This window comes from Micromesistius poutassou (genome assembly GCF_964030765.1).
Source record: "Micromesistius poutassou genome assembly, chromosome: 7".
Classification (NCBI taxonomy): Eukaryota; Metazoa; Chordata; class Actinopteri; order Gadiformes; family Gadidae; genus Micromesistius; species Micromesistius poutassou.
Window position 1 is genome coordinate 10,989,760 of NC_140277.1, and position 21,196 is coordinate 11,010,955.

The window sequence follows — 21,196 nt, forward strand, 5'->3', positions numbered from 1 at the left end:
AAGGAGGCAGGAAGCGGAGCCGCAGCAGGATAGCAGGGCAGGAAGGCCGTGCTGATGGCCGTGGCTCAGCGGGGTGTTTGACGCTTTGCCATTAACCCCGGTTATTTCCCGGGATGGGAAGAGCGGTCGGACGTGGTTTGGGGCACTTCGCTCCGGCCTATTACTGCTGCTCGAGGCGAGAACGGCTGATCCATGGGCCGCCTGGGAATTCCAGGGACACGGAAACTTCCATTGGCTGGCCGAATTAAGTGGAGGATTTTTAAGGTGACCTGTTATGGCGCTCCATGGTCCAGGCTAAAGTATAATCAGAGCAGCCAGAGTCCAGAGCCAATCCATCCCTAGCCACCCCTTTCCTTTTTTCCCCTCACTTGCTCGATATTGGTTATTCATACAATCTACAATCTAACTTTCCCCCTTATCCCATAGACACATCCTATTTAATTCAGTCTCCTAAATACGCGCTTAACGTCCCTGACAGAGCGATTGTCACACAGTAGAGCTGTTTTACAAGATACTAAGCTTTCGCCTGTGAACAAGCCCGACAGACTTGCAGGGGAGCCCACCAGCAGAACAGTTAAACCAGAACTCATTATGAGAGAGCCTGCTCAGGCTCTCTCCTGCTCAGACTTTTCTGTCTTATTGTTTGCGGTGCTATACTCCCAAACAATGATTCATGATAAAAAATTCTTATCTTACCAGCAGCGAGACACCACAGTCACTTTGACACTCGAACCTGAGACGGATTGACTGTCTGCTCTCTGTTGACCCGTACAGGGCATTCTGCTGTACTGCGACCACCACGCCTCCACCTTCGACATCAGCAAGCTGCCCTGCGCCAGCTTCGAGGCCATGGACCACTTCGCCAAGTGCTTCCTCATCCTGCGGCTGGAGGACCGCCAGGTGGAGGGGGGTGTCCAGCGGCTGGAGGGGCAGGACGACGGCCGGAGCTGGAGGGCTGTGCGGGTGGACGTGGTCGCTCCGCCCATGGAGCGCTACGCCTTCGCTCTGCTAGGCTGGACGGGATCCAGGGTGAGAACCGCTGTGATTGGATCCTTGAGACTGGATAATTTAGGTTGGATTGTTTACAACAAGCACTAGGGTGGAGGAGATTTGGGACTTTTTCCGGGGGAAATAGATTGCTATCTCCACTTTAGGACTTCTCCACCGCAGCAACTCATCCCAAGTGTTAGGGTCTATTGATTATGTCTGTAGCCCGGCTATTGCCAGACCAAGCTCAATCGTAGATTGCACGTTGGTCTGGGGAGGCTGCTGTCATTTTCTTCAGCACAAGAGGTGTGATCAACGGACGTAGTTCAAACGACTGTACGCAATTGGCTGCTTGCCATCGCTTCCCTGTCATCATTGTGTTAAAGCAGCAAATGGCGCGCCAGGGGGAAAAGCCAGCTTGGTGATTGGCTCCCGTAAAAGCGGATCAGAAGCAGGAAGAAATGTATTGCTCCTCTCCAGACCATGCTGCAGGGCAAATTCAAATCGCTGGCAGAACGGGCTGGCGGTCCCCAGTTTATTATATCTATTAAGACTCTTTTTTGTGAGATTGTGTTGTAAAAACAATATTTTCATTAATCTAATCACATTTATTGAAACCATTTTTCCCGATCATCTGGTCAGACTGACCTTGAGCTATAATTTGGAGTTGACATGTATTTGGAGGTATCTTTTGAAAGTGGTGCTAAGAGGTTTTTGATATCTGAGACAACTAAAAACAAGGTCCTCTCATGTTCGCCGTGAAAAAAACAAAACATCGAAACATAGGTTTATCCAATACACAGATGCAGAAAAAAGTCTGGTATTTGGTATTTGGTATTTCCTCCAGTTGCTATTTCCTTTCAGTGTCTTTGAAACATAGACAGGAAAAATTGCATCTAATTTCACATTATTGATTGCTTTGGTCCACAGCAATTTGAAAGAGACTTGAGGAGGTTTGCCCGAAAGGAGAAGAGAATGCTGCTGGACAACCATGGCCTGTGGGACAAGACCAAGGTACACCTCTCTGCTCCTCCAGGTTCCCTCCAGACAGAAGGTCCTTCACATACTGGGACCAAAGTGGCATCAAAAAATGATAACATTACAATTACATTAAAAAATCATCAATGTTGTTACCTCACCACTCACCACTAGTGGAATACTTAACTAAAAGAGTAAGAAGAGTAGCAAAACCTGTTGTGTTGACAAAGTGGGCAGCCATCCTACTGAGAACCATGCGGTGGTTCACCCAAAGGCCGGCTTTCTTTCAAAATCTCAATCACGCGTCAGCTTTGTGATGGCACAAAGAAGCCCTACACAAAGACTGAGTGGATGGCAGGAATTAAAAACACGTGCGCAGGAGCCCAAAGGTATTGATCCATGTAAATCACAGGGAGAACCAACAAAGGCAGACAGAGCAGTGAGTGTTCTCTGGCCTTTCACTCGACTACCGCAGCAGCCTTCTAAACCGCGTGTTCCTCCATCGCGGGGATTTGCCACAGTGTGTAGCCTGCAGAAAGTGTGCTTGTGAATCTGGATGTGGAATTATCCTGCGGACTTCAACCTTGAAGCCAATAGAGGGGATTAGCTTTGACGGTTTGACTAGACCAGTGGGGAGGCGTGAGAAATTATCTGAAAACGTTCCGTGAAATATGTATTTTCTTTTGTGGGTGTGCAGGAATCCGATAGCAGGAAAGTAACATTTTTTATTATAGACTTGTGCCTACAAGGTAGGCATTTATGTGCTACCACACACACGCAAACACGCACACACATACAAATCAGGTAAATAAGAAGGCCTCCAACTGTTATATTGTATCACAACACCAGCTGGCTTGGAAGAGTGAAACGAATTGCATTGCAACGCAGGGTACACTGATACATTTGCCAAATAAATCAATTGCATCACAGTCTTAACCAAACAATTCAATAATGAAAGGAATGTAAATAAATTAACGGCAAATCCATTCGATTTAATAACCAATTAACGCTCCGCTCACCCACACAGTCAGACGTAATTTGATTATATTTAGTGACACCCGGCCTCTGTTTGAGTAAGGAACTTAATTGTTAAGTCCAAAGCTCAAGGACTGACATCCCCGTTTTTGTTTGTGGGTGTGTGTGTGTGTATGTGAGCGCTGTTTGTATTTTAATTGCTCTGCCGTATTACAAGCGTTGTCAGTCGAACAGCCGTGCTTTCCGGTTTTGATTGTTTTTTGACATTTCCGTTAAAGAACTGTCACAACTGTCCCTTTTTGACACATGGGTTTTCTTAGTGCCACTGATAACTCTGTCCTGACATGCGCGAATCCATCCTGACACGACGTTTGACACATTTGAGTCTGAGGCAAAGTTAGGGGCGCGCATTTTGGGAATATCTGAAGAAGCGTGCAACATCGCGGTAAGCTTGGGCCGAGAAAGACTGCTTGGTCGGAAACTCTTTTATCGTGCGGTGGTTTTCGGTTTCTTTGATGCCGATGTTGAACTGATAGCGAGACATTAGCCGCACAGGTCTCTGGAACAAACCGCCTCTGTGTGCAGCAACATCAACTCCCCTCGCTGCGTGCTTTTGTGCTTCTCAAAAAAAAACCAAGACTTCAGAAATGTTCAGAAAAAGTGTGGCTCCCCCTGTTCACCCGGTTTCATCAATCCAGCAAGAGGTTAAAAAAAACAGTTACACATATCCCTCAAAGCCGACAGCACGTTTTGAGGGAGCGTCGCTTTGGCTGACAGTTGACAGACTCTAGCCGGAGTGAATATTTACCCCGACTCTGCGTTGCCTCTGCTGTTTCCTGGAACTCACTGCTTCTGATTTCCATACGGGGGGGGGACGAGATACGAGATGAAGGGGTGGTGGTGGAAGGGGGGGGGGGGGGGGCACAACATTCGTGAAGCAGAACAAGACAAGATCCCGGCGGCGATGGATGGCAGGTTGGGGCTGTGGAAGGCCGAGAAGGCGGTAGTGTTGCGGGGGGAGGGGAGGGGGTGGGGGGGACTCTGTCACCACACCCCCTTGCTCAGTCTGAGATCTCCCCAGGGACGGGGGGGGGGGTCGGAGCGCCGGGATCACAGGCCAGCGTCTCCCTGACAGATATTATACACGGGCGGCTGCATCAGATGGTGTTTATTCATGAATACAAGAAGGGCAGTGGCCAGGCTTTTTGCTGACCGAGCAGCCGTCTGGGGAGCGTGCCGGCCGCGTCGGGTCGGTTCGCGCAAGCGCGCGCACATGGACCAACACACACGCGGCACACAAACACACCCAGCGTCCCTTCAGACATCCAAAAAACGATTTTCAGAATGCCAACTGGCGTGCATTTCACAGGCCGTTTACAAACTTGTGTGAACCGTGTGTGTGTGTGTCTGTGTGTGTGTGTGTGGGACTGTTTGTGTGTGAGGGTGTGTGTGTGTGTGTGTATGTGTACGTTTTTTTGTGTGTGTGTGTGTGTGCGTGCGCGTGTGTGTGTGTGTCTGTGTGTGTGGATGTGAGTGCGTGAAACCGAGGAAGGCGTCCATTGGGACAGCTCATATTAAATCATGCTGATGTGAGTCCGTGGGTATGGTTTAGTTGGGCTGTGAAAACGATTTGCCGTTCAACAAACCAATTATGCACATCTGAACAATGATTTACACTCACAGACACACACACACACGCGCACGCACACACTCGCACGCGTCCACGCTCGTCAGAAAAGTAATGCCAGAGAAGTGACAGTCCCAGGCCGACCCCCCCCCCCCCCCCCCCCCGCCCCCCTCTTTCCCCGTTAGTTTCAAGGTTGTCAGGGAGCTTAACGGCGGCCCATTGCGACGGAATCGCTCAGCGGGCAGATCCGTTCCTTCATTCGCTGGTCCACATCGCTGGCGTAATTAACTGTAATGAAGATCAATTAACTGGCCCCGGGTCTGGGCTGCTGCTACTGCTGCTGCCGCTGCCTCCGCAAAGTGCTGGCTCTTCACCTCCATTAAGCTCACTGTTCCCTGCTCTGGTCAGACGGCGTACAGAACCAGCTCAGAACCCAACAGAACCCCCCCCCCCCCTCCCCCACCGCTCTCCCCCCCCCCCCCCCCCCCACTGCTCTTCCCACCCCCCCCCCCCAGCCCTGTTAATTGGTGGGTGGTGCAGTAATGACACATTCATCTCCCCATTCGTTCACTCTAATTGCTTCCGTCACGTTGGACGACGGATGAGAGAGGAGTGAAGTGTGGAGGGGGTGGAGGGGGTGGAGGGGGGGGGGGGGGGGGGGCAGGCAGACAAATCCCGCCTCGGGGTGAGACGCGAGCCATTTCGTGGACTTGAAGGCACGGCGTTTGGGCCTTTTAAACCCCCCCCCCCCCCCCCCACCCCCCGACAGACACGAGCCGCTCTCTGTCGTATTATGAAATGCTTAAAAAAAGATCAGAGAGGGCTGCTGTCCAAGCTATTAAAGATCCTGTTCCTCCCAATTAACGCCGGCTCAGGGGAGTGGATCCTGGTGTTAAGGTGGAGGGGGGGGGGGGGGGGGGGGGGGGTGCGCGGGCGGAGGGGGGGGGGAGGTCGGGGAGGGGGGTGGAGGGAGGGGGGGTTGGCCGTAAGGCGCTTACGGGAGAACAAAGGCCGGTGCGCCGCTCTCAGCTTTACGCTGGGACGGGCGCCAGCTTTGCACCTGACAGCTCAACTTCCGGGGAAGTAACATAAAGGGAGGAGGAAAAGAACCAAGCGCCGGCTGACTCGTGACTCCTGTTGTAGTCGGTTCCTCCGTAGATCAATACCCCTCCGCTCTGCGCCTTCACTCGCTGTGGAAGTGGGTTCCCGGGATGAGGGGAAGTGTGTGTGTGTGTGTGTGTGTGTGTGTGTGTGTGTGTGTGTGTGTGTGTGTGTGTGTGTGTGTGTGTGTGTGTGTGTGTGTGTGTGTGTGTGTGTGTGTGTGTGTGTGTGTGTGTGTGTGTGTGTGTAAGCCAATACGGTGTGGTTAATGTTTTTTGGAGGGTAAAGGGTTCAGGGGTGTAGGCGCGGTAGGAAGGCAGGCGGGACGGGGAGGGGAGGGGTGTGTGGTCCACGGGGTGGGGGGGGGGGGGGGGGTTGCCTCTGTGTGTGTGTGTGTGTGTGTGTGTGTGTGTGTGTGTGTGTGTGTCCTCTGCTGTAGCTCTGAAGGTTTGTGATAATTAATACGCGCGGTGGGCTTGATGAATGAGGACAGGTGGAGGCCTCCATCACTGCCCAGCCAGACTGACTCCCTCCCTGGGCCCAGTGGGGGCGGTGACCTGCCCACCACCACCTCCTCCACCACCAAGTAAAAACACGCCGCCTACCCTTGAGAACCCACTGTGTGTGTGTGTGTGTGTGTGTGTGTGTGTGTGTGTGTGTGTGTGTGTGTGTGTGTGTGTGTGTGTGTGTGTGTGTGTGTGTGTGAGCGTTTTCCCATTGTACCCAAATGTAAGCCCATGTCCGCCCATAGACGCCTACAGACCTATGCAGCCGATGCGTCAACTAAGTGGGCCTGTGTATGTGGGCCGGTGCATGTGGGCCGCTGCTCTTATACACACATGTCTGGTCATGAACTCCACTGGGCAGGCACGATGCGCACAAGGAAATCCATGTAAATGTAAATTCAGTTTCCAGCACGTGTAGGGATTTTTTTTTTTTTTTGTTCTCGACCCTGACTGTACGGTTCGTCATCCTGCTCTTCGGTTACGTGCGCGGTGCCGTACAGTACACGGCTGGCTGCGTGCTCGGTGCACGCGTGGGCGGGTGTGGTTGTCTCCCTTCTCGGGCGGGGTAATTACTCTATGTCATGTGTAGGTGTGTGATTAATGAGCTGCTGGTCAGAGGGGCTGTGAGTACGGCTCTCTGTCCCGTCCTCGTCCCCGTCCCCCCCCCCCCCCCCACTGCGTGGGTCCCTGAGCCCTGGCACATGGCTACAGAGGTCCTTATGCTCTTCCTCCTCCCCTCCCCCCCTCCCCCCTCCCCCCCTCTCCTTCCTTCATTCCTTCCTTCCTCCGCCCTCCACCTGAGGACGGTCCGGAGCCCCAGTGGTCAGACTTTTATGAGGAAGTGGTTTCCCTGCTCTCCAGCGTGGTAGAAATCCCACGGTGAAACGTTGATGAGCAGAATTCCCATCAGGCTGGGAAATACATATTGCTATGTGTTATATCATCTGTGACCCTGCAATATAATGGAATTTTGCTTACAGAAGAGGAACCACCTTTTCATAACCCTCGGGTAGACGGACAAAACAAAATGATTTGTTTGTTCTCTCATGCAAAATAATGCTCAACTTAAATCGCCTCGTAAAGTGGGAAAAGGAGGAAGAAACCAGAATGCAAATGCTTGGGCCTGCACTTTCCACACGTTTGAAAGATGCAAACTCTAAGTTGATGCTGGGAGGAGAGAGGGAGAGAGAGGGAGAGGGGGAGGGAGAGAGGGAGAGGGGGAGGGAGCAGGCCGTGTGAATGGGTGACCTCGAGAGATCAGTGGCAGCGAATCGACGAGGTAGGCAAGTTTCTGCCTCGTGAACATTAAACAAGTTTGAAGAGCTTGCTGGATGTTGATATCAGAAGGGGATCTGCACAGACGATCAAGGAGGGCTATTTTTGTGTCAGGATGGTTGTTTCATTATAAACTTGCCAGGCGTGTTGATGAACAGCATTAAAAAAAAATGTGAGCAGTACGCCTCTTGTCTCAATTAAGAGAACTTGCAAAGTAAAGTTGAGGTGTTCACACCATCGCTTTTAGGACGCGCTTTTTGAACTTCCGCCAGAAAGAAAACGCATGACACCCGCTGTCAAAAGCTCCAGCACCGCAGATGTTTCAAGCTCACACCGACTTAAATCCTCCACACACACACACACACACACGCACACACTGGCACACATTCAAACTAACACACACATACACACACACACACACACACACACACACACACACACACACACACACACACACATCAGGCACACGCAACTGTGCACACACATGCACAAACGCACACATCCATACCTCGGAGCGGTGGATGAGTGGACAATTACAGGGCAATTGCACTGGGCTTTGGGGAGTGTTGCTGAGCGCTCCCCGGCTGTCGCGGTGTGTGTAGCAGGCAGGGGAGCATGCGCACAGAGAGAGTCACATCTCTCTGCAGGAGCAGAGGAGGAGCGGCGAGTAGGGTCGGTGTAGGCGTGGTGGGCCGGTTTAATTTAGCGGATGACGGCACATAGTTCTTCAGGGTATCCGTGCCGGACTGGAGGGTACCCAACCATCACATGCACACAAGACGGACAAACGTGCGTGCACATGCGTGCACATGCGTGCGTGCACGTGCGCACACACACACACACACACACACACACACACACACACACACACACACACACACACACACACACACACACACACACTCAAGTTCGACACAAACACACACACAGACACACACACACACACACATAAATACATGCTCACACATGCACATAGGAAAGACAGGCATCAACGCACTCACACACACACACACACACACAAACGACACAACAAGGAGTACAGCACATTCACAACACTTCACATAGCGGCTTTGCGTCCTCTGCGCTGTGGCACGTTGTCAGCGGCCGCCGTGCACTTTCTCGATGTTGTTTAGAAGTGTCAAGCGGTACACCGTGTCACGAAGGCGTCGGTTGGGTGCCCGGACGGGCGGGTGGGTGGGTGGGTGGGTGGGCGGGGTGTCAGGGGGGAGGGAGGGAGGAGGGAGGGAGGGAGGGAGGAGCAGTCGGTTTGCGTTGAGTTTTTATCCGGCGACCTTGGTGCCACGTCTGTTCTTGTGAATTTTAATTAAAAGCGAGATGAATAGACCTGAAGGAGCTTCGTGTGACCATAGCGCTCCTTCACTCGCCACTGCTGTTTGTGCACCGAAGTGCCCCCCTTCCCTTCAGGAACTACCTCTGTGTGTGTGTGTGTGCGTGTGCGTGTGCGTGTGCGTGCGTGTGCGTGTGTGTGCACGCGTGTGTGCGCGCGTGTTTGTCTGTGTGTGTGAGTATGTGTGTCTGGCTATGTGCGTGTGTGTATAGCGGTGGAGATCATTTTTCTTCCCGAGACTTCCGCAGATTCTCATGTGAATGACTTTCATGATGATTGGCATTCGCGTAATGGTGAATTGATCCCAGGAACGTCTGGAGAACATTAGCTCGAGGAACATGAATCAAATGGAAATTGAAGACGCATGTAGGAGACGACAATCCAGGCAGGGGATCTCGGGAAGGGTTTAGCCAGGGACAACGGCACGCAGCCGATTCAAACACACGAAACACGCGCGCGCACACACACAGTCCCTCATTAGGTTAACCTGAAACATCTTGCACGGCAACATACCACACCGAGGCTTTCAAGATAAGTTGACGTAAATAAAGACGTGTGTGGTGTTCTCGTGGAATAAAGCTGAATAAATAATGAAACCTTCACCCGGTACTACACAGTGTTACACGGCTGTAAGTGATTAGAAGCCAGGTAGTGTCCTGTTGTGTTGGTGGAGACTTGTATAAACCACAGCAGCAGTAATTGGAACCTGGGTTCTGTGTTTGGTGTTGGGTTCAGGCACAATCAATATGAGTTCCCTTCTCCCTCTGGGCAGAGTCTAATTATCGTATCGTCTGGTTCAGTACAGTTACAGCACACTCTCTAATTGTGATTCTGCATTTTATCTCTCTTTGACCTCCTTTGGCAGTGTTCGCTGTGTTTTTGTAGAAAAGTTTAAACGTGGCGCCCTGGAGTTGTCCAGGGTTTTGGACATATAGTCTTTGCTCTCTTGCTAATGGCTGCACATTAAAGAAGCCCCAGGCTGGGTTATTTAGCTTTCCGCTAAGGCTTTTCTTGTTGTCACTGACTGCTTTTAATTTGCTGCCTCTTGAATTCAATCTTGGCGCAAGCCGCTATTAATAAGCCTCTCCTTCATGTGGAGTGTCTAACTTTAGATCCGCTGCATGTGTGTGGTGTCCACACATCACGTCTCCCTGTCTGGATGAATCTACTGAGATGGAAATAAATAATAAATCCCCGAGCTGCATAACTAACTACTAACTACTGACTGCCACTGGGCTTTATAAGGTAGCGTCAGACAGCTAAGTCTGGGTGTGCTTACCTGGGTGTTGCACCTCGAAAAAAAGAGGGCGAGACAAACATTAATACATATTGTGCTTTGATCACACCATGTTCACCCACGAGTATGGCTGAAAAAGTTTCTCCTTGAGGTAGGCGCTAGTCCGTATGTGTGTGTTTATCCAATCCCATATGTAGTGTAACTTTTTTGATAGTCGCGTAACCAAAGCACTTGTCAAGCCCAGTTATGCTTTCAATAACATAAACCACTAGTATAATTGGGCTACAATAATTGATGTTTATTACCTATTTAGTTATTTAGCAGCCGCTTCTTCTTCCAAATGGAGCTGCGGTGAATTGCGATGCATGTCATGGGAGGAGGAGGGAAGAAGGAGCAGGTGATTAGGCCTCTTGTCTACAGGGAGGGTATGGATATTGGGGATCGAACTCAGTACCTTTCGGCAGAATATAGACCTCTTTGACCTTGGTCGACTCAGATTGACCATATTGCGTTCTTAACAATTATTTTATTCTTTGCAAAGATATACTAGATATGCAAGATATGCAATTTCTCAGCCACAGGGTTGTCTGTTATCTCATATATCAAATGCTATCTTATGTTCTGGATGTAAGAAATGAGTTGTACAGTACACAGCCACACTACAACGACCTTCAAAGTCAACCAATCAAACAACATGTCCTCTCTAAAAAAAACCTGAAAGAGTCCTTCATCCATCCACAGTTTTTACCGTCAGCCTGTCGCCGTGTCATTATAATCATGTCATTCGATTAACCCACGTGCTCAGGAGGCCTGCCTTTGTCCTTGCCTCCCCTTGAACAATGAGTCTGTTCTCTCTATCCACCACCATGCCACTCCTCTCCGTCCAACCCCACCCGAGAAATGACACCTCCCTACCTCATCAACCCAAGGGCTATTGTCACAGCCCCCGGCAAGTCTCAGAGCCACACATGTATACACACACCCCCACACGCGCAGCGTGCACGCACGAAGGCACGCACGCACGAAAATCCAACTGTGCTATTTTCCTCTCGTTAAAGGTTTTCAACACAGCCATAAGCAAGAAGAAGCTTTAGTCAAGAATAACGGTTAAATATATTCGCTTTGTATATATATCGCTTTGTTTCAAGTGAATGTTTATTGGTTTCTCCTTTAGTGATCCTAATGCAATGCTTTCTTTTATCTTTAACCACAGGCACAAGAAAATAGTCTCAATAAATGTCAACACAGTGTTGGTCTTTTGGAAGTAATTTCCTGTATTTCTTCCTGAAGGCAGGTCTCACAGTCTGCCTCTGTGATTTCAAAGGCAGCAATCCCATCCCCTTCTGCTCTCGGTACACTCAAAATGATCAAAAACGTTTGGCCTTCCGTAACTCTGTTAATGTCGCAATACTGTGCAACCCGTAGGACGTTACTGTCGCCATCAATTAGGTTGGAGGCTGCGCGCTGGTGCTGCCGTCATGGGGGCCCTCAACACCAGGATCCACTTGAGCCATAAATATACGAACCCCTGCATGAGGTCCAGAATAGCCCGGACCACCGCGATGGCCGTCGTGCGGTCGAGGTCATTGAAACCATTACGGGTGAAAGGGAGGCTGCTACCGTCTCGTCGGCGTATGCCTCCGTGCGTGCGAGTTAATATGATAGTTGGCTGCACAGGCCCGAGTCTTTTAACTACACGCACTGTTGGCCCCCAGTGGGAATCGAACCCTGGTACTGTGAAGGCCATTCGGTACCAGGAGAGCCGCACGGCACCTCGGCCCTTTGTGTGTGGGGGAGAATTGTTGTAAGTACTGCAATCAGGTTTAAAATATGCAGACGTGGAGACACAAAGGCCCACGCCATACGATATGTGGCAGTCACTGAGTGACAGTGAGTGACTGTGTGTTTAGAAAGCCATTTAGAAAAGCAATTTGTTTTAAAACAAAGACCGGCTTGTTTTTTCTCCTTCACGACACAGTGGGATTTTAAACCTGAGCGAGGAAATAAATAAATATATAAAGGATAAATGCATTGCTATAATTACATAGGCAGCTATGGCCCAGTGACTTTGAGTGAGTGTAACGGCAGGGTTGGGGGCGGGGTGGGGGGCAGGAGACTTTAATGAGTGAGAGCAGATTCAGAAAGACCCTCACTGCAAGACAGAAGACTGACCCGCGGTGGGCATAGGTGGGGGGCAAGGAACACATTATGTGAGGCAACGAAGCAAAAACTATAAATGCTTTCAATTCGGAGTGAGTGTTATACACCCGCCCTCCCCATGTCACTCCCTGACTGGGAGTGCTTTATTATCGCTGTCTGCTGTATTAAATACACTGGGACATGGATAGCAGAGAATCTGAGTTTGTGAAGAAAAAATACAACAGGAGAATGCTATTACACCCTCAAACCCACAAATTAGGTTATAGTTTTGAATTTCATCATAGCCAAATCTCTACAGTGGGAGAAGGAGATGTGGAGGGAGAGCAGGGAGGAGGGGTGGAGGGAGAGCAGGGTGGAGGGGTGGAGGGAGAGCAGGGTGGAGGGGTGGAGGGAGAGCAGGGTGGAGGGGTGGAGGGAGAGCAGGGTGGTGAGGGGTGGAGGGAGAGCAGGGTGGTGAGGGGTGGAGGGAGAGCAGGGTGGTGAGGGGTGGAGGGAGAGCAAGGTGGAGGGGTAAGGGCTGCTTCCAGGTCAACGCTCCCGGATCCATCCCCTTCTCATTATTTTAGTTGCCTATGGCCCAAATAAGATGTTCTTCTGAGTATATGTGTGCACATATACATGCACTATAAATATAAAACTGTGACGATAAGACCACATGGTGGAACTTGAATATGTAGAGCAGCACGCATTGTTTAATCTTAAGTGCTAGGTTAAAAAAAAAGCTGTCATCACACTTTATGGTTTGCAGCCTTAAATGGTCCCATAGCTTGATAGCAGTGCATATAAAATCCATACGAATGCATACATATTTTAAAGCCATCCGACCGCATAGCCGTTCTGAGCTGTCTCAGGTTTGCGTTATTGTACGTCCCTATAGATTCCTCCATTCGCTGTGAGCTCATGGAAGCGGCAACCCTTAATTATGCAGATCATTTGTGTCACCATGCCGGCCTATGGTTACACTAAGTGTCGGGTGATTGCTTGCTTAGGGAAGCGGTCACAAACCAGGGCTTTGGCCACCTGCTTAACATTCAGCTCCTGCACCCTGCTATGTGGCTCAAGGGTGGTTTCTCCCATGAGAAAGTCAGTGATGTGGTTGCAGGGTGTGTCTGACTTCATTAACAGACACCTAGCAGTAACGGACGTATGTTGGCATCAATGGATTGTGTGGACCACCAAGGATACACTTCCCGCCTAGTTGTTTTCCCAGCAGTGGTCCACGACCCATTGGTAACCGTGTATGGGTATTTGTGTGAAAGAGCCCCCCGTTCATAATGGGGTACAATCTGGGGAATACTGATGCATGGCAACCACTTTCTCTATGGTTCATTATATTTGAAATGACTTGCACTTGACTTACACTTCATAGTCGCCCACATATAGTTTCCTCAGCTCAGTGGCGTGGTGGCATTTTCAATATGCAAAGAGGTTGTTGCAAGACGCTGTGTTGGCTAGTACTTACCGCAATTGCGCAATTAAGATGTAAACCAATATGAAACGCATTAGCACATGAAACTATTGTGCCCTTCAATCATGTCTCTACAGTTGAACATTCTTGTAATTCAATCTTGTTTCAGTCACGTTAACAAAGTTGCAGAAATGCCTGAATTCCATGGTCGCACACATCACAAAACAGCGGGCCCGTTTCTGTGCCCACTGGGAGCTGGAGATGGTTCACTTCAAAAAGACAGATTGTGAGATAGTGAGCTGCAGGTCCCTCCTGATCTGAATCCGTCTTAAGAATCATTTCCTTTATCATAGTAAATCACCTCGCAGGCTTGTTAAATCAAAATGTTCCAACCATCCACTCCCTGACTCATTCAAAACAAAATTGGCCTTGATCCCATTTACATACATCTCAATGAATAAACCACTTAGGCTACACCTGTTTTCTAATGCTCTCCGAGTAGGGGGAGGGTACGGCTTTTAGTGGGAACAGCATGGATGTATTTTCAAATTGTGTTCATAGATGCTAGTTTTCCCAATTTGGGTAAAGTATAGAGATGTAAGTATAATGCTCTTCAGAGAACAAGCTGTAAGGGTCTTCTTTGCTGTGCCAGTTTCAAGGTTAATGATCTATTTCATGGATAGATATGGGCCTTTTACATCAGGGTTGGCCCAAATGCTTCAGAGACAGATGAACCAGCCTGCCTGTCAGAACCTGTTGGTAACTGGTCTTAATGGCCTGAACACAGTGGAAGTGGGGGGTTCCAGTGTTTTTGCTGTATCCATACTTTGGAGGCCCATTCATCTTGTTCATTTATGTACACAAACCTCTGGCTGCCAGCGCTTCTTCCATACCTGTGCGTGCTGCTCTTGCCCCGTGTATATTGTGCATATTTAAGTGGTACAATCTTGGCTACTGGGAGTGGGGCTCAAATTCGGAAAGATATTTGATTTGCAACACAATACTATATTATGTCATCGAGCAAAGCAAATGCATCCAGGACATACAAATTGAGACCCTCCATGCAAATATATATCATGAAGGAACTGTTTAAAGCAATATACTTTAATTTTATTAGTATAAGTACTTTTAAAACTGCTTGCGGTAGTATAGCGGCTAGCAGCGGTACCGTTTTGGTTTGCTTTCTCAGTATATCAACCAGATTCTAAAGCTGTAATCTAGTTCAACTTGCATGACCCTACTGCGCGGGTGTTTCAAACTCCTACCATCCTAAAACTCCAGTGAATACGACCTGTGAGTGGCTGTAGGAGGCTAAAATCTGTGAGCATTATTTCAAACTTTTCCAGCCTGCTCATTCTTATTTGTAGTTGATATTAGCTTTTTTTTGTATTTAGTGGAATCAGTAGTGAACCAACCCCTTTTCAAAAGTGCTGTGTTCAATGCTCATTCTTATTTGTAGTTGATATTAGCTATTTTTGTAATTAGTGGAATCAGCAGTGAACCAACCCCTTTTCAAAAGTGCTGTGTTCACAAATCTTCACACAAACAAAAAGCCTGCAGCGATCTGCTGGGGCTTCACACTGGCTCACACACTGGCTCACACACAGGCACCGTCTCAATCAAACCTCTGAGGCACCGGGGATGGACAAACTAAGCAGATCAGTATTGAACAGGCCCAAAAGCACTGGCAGGTGTTAGTGTGGGCAAACTGTTATAGTGATTCTGTCTCTCTGGCTCTAGAGCTCAAATTTTGCTGGCAGCGTGTGTTGTTTTAATTGAACAAAGCGCGTGTTGCTGACACAGACGAATCTGATCACACGCACTCTGGTTGCAGGAAGCACATTGGACATGCAAAACCAGACCCGTTTCAACAAACCAATTAATTATTTATGGGCTTCAGTGGAGCAAACAAAGTTAATTTATTGTTATCATTAGGAGAGTGTTCTGTTTGGGTCTATACAGGAGGAAAGCAGGGCTACAATTACATGCAGGCAAGACAAGGGGTTCCGGGAGGACTTCACACTATCTGAAGGAGCGCCTGCCGCTCTAGAGCCGGCACGGGGTCAACCAGGCCTTCATTGATCAAGATGCAATCGTTTTTTATGTCTGTACCGGAGCGCACCCGTGTGCTGTACAACCGATGAACTGTGCACAACCACATTCGAATCATTCTAAATACGCCTCAGATCCCTCTTCGCATCTGAGTCATGGTCTACCCTCCAAACAGCTCTCCGGACCTCGATAAGGGAGAATAACAAACAGATCCAGCCCCATTGATTCAACCCGTCTGATACAGCCGTGCTTTGGGATGCGGGTTTATTGACGCTACAGATCTCACCAAAAGTTCTTCATGTGGACATAGAGGGTGTTGTGTTGCATCCGTAGCACCGCAGACCCCTAGCTCAGCACAAATATCAAAGAGTATACCAGGAAATGTCCTATTTAAATGCAGGCGCTAGATTATCGCATTGTTCCCCCCGTCATAACATGAAACGGATTAAGGCGCTGGTGCCAAACAAAGTGGCAAAACAACACTTATCCCCCGGCGTCGTCAAAATTAGCATGTCTGCTGGTGGTCTCCTGGTGTTGAGGAAAGCTGTCATAACCTGTCACCGGCTGTGACAGGTGTGTGACGGGCTGCCACCGTGGCCTGATGGTTAGTGCCGCAACTCACAGCAAGGGAGCAGACTCTGTCTCTGAACCTTCCCATCACATACACTCTATGGATTGAGTCAAATAGGAGTCTTGTGTTTCTGTGAAGAGATGTAGTCTCCTCAGATCGTCTGCACTTTCCTTCCCCATTGAGGGACACTCATGCCGGTGGGACGCTAGCGATCGAAGGCCTGGCATCTAGAGCCATTTGGTTAGAAGTCTGTTACCATGCAAAACAGGAAACTAGCATACGCAGTCTTTTCGTCACCATCTGTCTGTTCCCGCGTGTTTTTTTAATACATCGCAATCATCCTGAAATTGTCAGCAGCGCAGGATCCTTCTGACCATTTCCATAATTTACTGTAACTTACATTTAGTTTACTTTTGAGGAGAAATGGCATTTAAAAAGCAGGTCAAGAAGAGGAAGCAACATTTGACTAACTGGGAACCTAATTGACAGAAGAAAACGCGTGTTTGGACTGGTTAATTTGGACTCTGGTGTTAAAATAAGACGAAACAAGACGACTTGCAGAAAGTAACTGAAGCTGTGAGAAGAAGAAATTAGTTCTGAGCCACGGAGCCGGGTGGAGAATAAAATAAATGGTCTGATTTCCAGTGTGAGCTAAGAAGTGCATTCATGAGCGCAGTGTTAGTTATTTGTTTAATTTTAGAAAGATCATGCATTTTATTTGCTTATTTATATATTGATCATTATAATGATGCATAGCGACAAACTCAAGATAGAACGAAATTAAGACTTGTCAAAAAAAGTTGTTAACCACCGAAGCATCACTGTTATAATTTTTTCAGACTTTAACATCAGAACACAATGTAGTGAAAGAAAAAGAGAAAGAAACATCAATTGTGCCACATGCTTTTTAAACAATTCTTTGCTACTTCACACCATCACACTTTCCAAACTCAAAAGACTGTGTTAAACGGTACGCATGGTGTGAAAGATGTGCGCATACACTCACCGGCGGTGTGAATGATGCGTACTAGTTCTTAAATTCTCACCATTCATCGATTTTTATACATTAAGAAACCTGTGTGGAAAGCGTCTGAAGTAGACTTTCTGTGTGTAGGCCTACACATGGCGTGGGTCCCTGGGGTGCAGCCTTGCTGGGGCCCCTTCGATTAGCTCAAAGCAGAGGGCACATTCCTGCAAAGAGCTCAATACAGACCTCTTATCTAACGTGTCTTGTCTGAGGCTGACACCTGCAATACACTGGTCGGGTTTCAAAAAGGTATCAATGGCTCCAAAGTTGCAAAACTTATAACAAGGCTGTAAAAAACAACAATCAACCAATCAAATTAGCTTTGATTTGCAAATGTTTACCACCCAGGAGAGGCAAAGAGCACTAAAAGCAGAAAAGCAGAGCAGATGGGAGTGTGGGTGCAGGATGGATGCGGCGCATCCACCATAAATCCTGTGCTTTATGATCAGGACTTGATCAAGTGGTCCGTGTTTGTCCCCTGGTCGCTGATTAGCAGAGGGCAGCGGGGGGGGGGGGGGGGGGGGGCTGCAGAGTGATTGACCGCTCGATAGCTGGTGTTTTATGGAGGCCGGCCAGCACTTTGTGAAGCTTGTCCTAATCGGCCGAAGTGATTGGTGGTGACGTGAACCGGGGGCCTGCTCTGGCTGACCATGGCCCTGCGGACTGGAGGATTCGATGACCAGATCGACCCCCGGGGGTGGGGGTTGGGGGGTGGGGCGTCATTCACGTTTGATCTTTGAGGTCAAACGAGGAAGACAGGAGAGGGAGGGAAGACAGTTTGTGGCGGTGTGGTGGTGTGGGGGGGTTGTGGGGGGGTGGGGGTACAATTTCCACGTCTCTTGTTGGTTGTTTCTTAGCTCCTGTCCTGAGTGCGCTCGATGGCTCCTGAGGCTCCTGAGCCTTTATATTATATGTCAAGCATTCTTGTGTCAACCTTGCTCTCAACAAATATCCAGATATTTGCCAGCCAGCAGGTAGTACAAGATTCTACATTCTAGTCTAGAACAGTCTGAAGCTGTGCTTTCACACAAAGAGTCAGTCCACAACACTGAAAGCAGTGTTGTGGAGCTCTATTCAATACGACCTGACTATGCCCTTGAGACGTACTCAGTCAGTGTCTGGTGTAGCAGGTGGGATCGCAAGGCACAAGACTACGACAGTGGATGTGCCTAGTCCATCTCTGTGTGTCTCGCCGTCTGTCCTCCCTGCTGCACAACTGATCATAACAACTGCGTCAGTTGAAGCTCCTAAATCTTTATCACTTCTGCACCACACACACAAACAATATTGTGGTTTGGCTCGGCTGGTCTCTCATAAACACCCTGCCCGCCTCCCCCTACCCACCTCCCCTTCTCTTCCTCTCCCTTTTTTCTCCTCCTCCACCTCTCTTTCTCTCTCTCTCTCTCTCTCTCTTTTTGTTGCTTTACGTCCCTCTTTGAAGCAGTATCATGCTGGGTGGGCAGCCAGCTAGGGGGAAGGGAGGGGGTGTGTGTGGGGGGGGGGGGGGGGGGGGGGGGGGGTTGTGGTGGCGAGCAGGGTCAGGCGGTAGCAGCGGCCAGCGGAGCCGGGGCAGATGTTTTGCCCGGTAACCGCTGCTCGCGCGAGCTCCGGTCCACCAGGGAACGGCGTCACACAGCGCACGGAGGAACATGGCTCTGATTAGCAGCTTATTGAGCCAAGGACATCGGGCCCACTGATATACATACACACACACGCACACACACACACACGCACACCCAGACACACAAGCGGACACACACACACACTAGGGCTGTCAACGAATATTCTAAATTCGGATATATATTCGGATATATAAAAACAGACATTCAAAGGTGAAAATTAATATTCAAATGTGGAAAAACACGGCTGAATCACTGAATGAAGCCTGCCATATTTGGGATATTTGAGTCGGGACCTTAAATTGCTGGCACAAAACTCTTGATCAGCACTCGCATTTGTTTATTGTTGTTGTTTATTTAAACCAGTATGCACAGAGAGAGTGAGGGGGAGCGAGAGAGAGAAAAAGAGAGAGAGTGAGTGAGCGAGCGAGGTCTGCGGTCTTGGCCATTAGTTCATTTATTTATTTTTGTGTAGGTAATATGTTGTCAAATATGTTTAAACTTAAATAAACAATCTATACAAGTAGTTATGTCTCGTTGTTTGTCCTGTTATTGACGTAATGCGCGTCATTTACATAATGCGCAAATATAGATATTCAAATAGTTTGAATATATGTGGGGTATTTTTGAGCGAATATTCAAACGTCATTTTTGAGCAATTTTGACAGCCCTAACACACACACACGCATGCACAGACACGCACGCACACACACAAGCGGACACACACATGCACGCACACACACACAGACACACGCACACACACACACACACACACACACACAGACACACACACAAGCGGACGCAGACACGCACAGACACACACACACACACACACACACACGCACACACACACACACACACACACACACAGACACACACAAGCGGACGCAGACACGCACACACAAACACACACAAGCAGATGCACACACACACACACACACACACACACACACACACACACACACACACACACACACAAACATGTGTGTGTGTGTGTGTGTGTGTGTGTGTGTGTGTGTGTGTCGTAGGGGGGGGTAAGGATTTGTAGCAGAAGAGAGCGGGCAACAGACCGGTGAGAGCCAGGGTTTAGTGTTGATCCAGGACAATGGAAAAATTGGCGGTGTTGTGAAGGGATTCTCATGTGGGCCCTCTGCGCTCTGGTTCTTATTCCATCTGCTCCGGTAACCCGGTGCTCCGCAGGGCCCGCCTGAACAATATCATCAACCGGTGGGACGGACCAACACCGTTGACCCCACCGCCGCCCGGAGCGCTCCTCCTGGCTCCTCCTGGCCGTCTCCTTCTTTCTCTCTTTAGGTCTTTCCATCTTTCTCTCGTTCCATCTTTCTTTCTTGATTTTTTTTCTCATTGTTCCTCTCTTTTCTTTCTTTCTTTCTTGTCTTTCTCTATTTCTTGTCCATTCTTTTTTTAAATGTTCTTTTATTTATTCATTTGTATCTTCTTTCTTATTGTTCCTCTTTTTTCTTTCTCTTTGTTTGTCCTCCTTTCTCTATTCCTTGTCCGTTCTTTCTAAAACCTCTCTTTCTTCCTCCTCTTCCTCCTCTTCCTCCCTTCTTCCCTGTATTTCTCTCTTTCCACCCAGCCGCCAGTAACCCTCACCCTCTTTTTTCTCTCTTTCCTATTTCCCGTCCCGTTCTTCATAAAAACTTCTTTCTCTTTCTTCCTCTCTTCCTCCCCTTCCTCCTCCTCCTCCCTTCCTCCCTCCTCCCTGTATTCCTCTCCTTCCCACCCGGGCCCGGCGGTGACTGCGTTGGCGGTGCACTTCCACGTGTTTGTCTTGGTAACAGTGTCGTCAGCCGTGTGTGCTTTCAGCGAGGTCGCTCTGTTCTCGCCCGTGTTCTCTGGGATCAGGAGCTGAGAACGCGTGCGTTGGCGCTCTTATCGGGCCCCCGCGCAGCGTCACTTTGAAGTGACACCCTTCCAATAGGGCCGCTGCGCGTTGTTACGCTAACGGAGCCGCGAGGCCGTTGTGTACAGAACATGTCGGGGGGGGGGGGGGGGGCCGCACCGTGAGCTGGTGGGCGTGTTTGTGCGTGTGCGTACGTGCGCGTGCCTCCGTGCGTCGTGTGTGAGCGACAGCAGGCGTGAGGTCAGCAGGACTGATGGGTGTGTGATGCGGACGGCGCTAGCATTTGGGATGAGGCTGGAATCGTCTGTAATCCGACGTTCACCTGAACTCGAGTGCGGCGGGTTGTCGTTTGTGCTATAAATCAAACGGCTGGCCGGCGGGGGCCGTGCCACCATTTGTTCTCGCTTGCCTCTGGCTGGCACTGCACACCTTACGTGCCCCTGTCTCTCTCTCTCTCT

General features: G+C 49.3%; 1 protein-coding gene across 1 annotated transcript in view; it reads left to right on the forward strand.

Annotated features, from left to right (window-relative positions):
• The window catches only part of dntt (deoxynucleotidyltransferase, terminal), a gene marked incomplete at both ends in the record, with an annotated part of 82,845 nt that overhangs the window by 20,210 nt on the left and 41,439 nt on the right, over positions 1-21,196 (forward strand). Inside the window, 2 exons of the mRNA XM_084470199.1 lie at positions 775-1,029; positions 1,918-2,001. Of these exons, the coding sequence (XP_084326325.1) occupies positions 775-1,029; positions 1,918-2,001 (339 nt within the window). The remainder of the gene's footprint in view (positions 1-774; positions 1,030-1,917; positions 2,002-21,196) is intronic.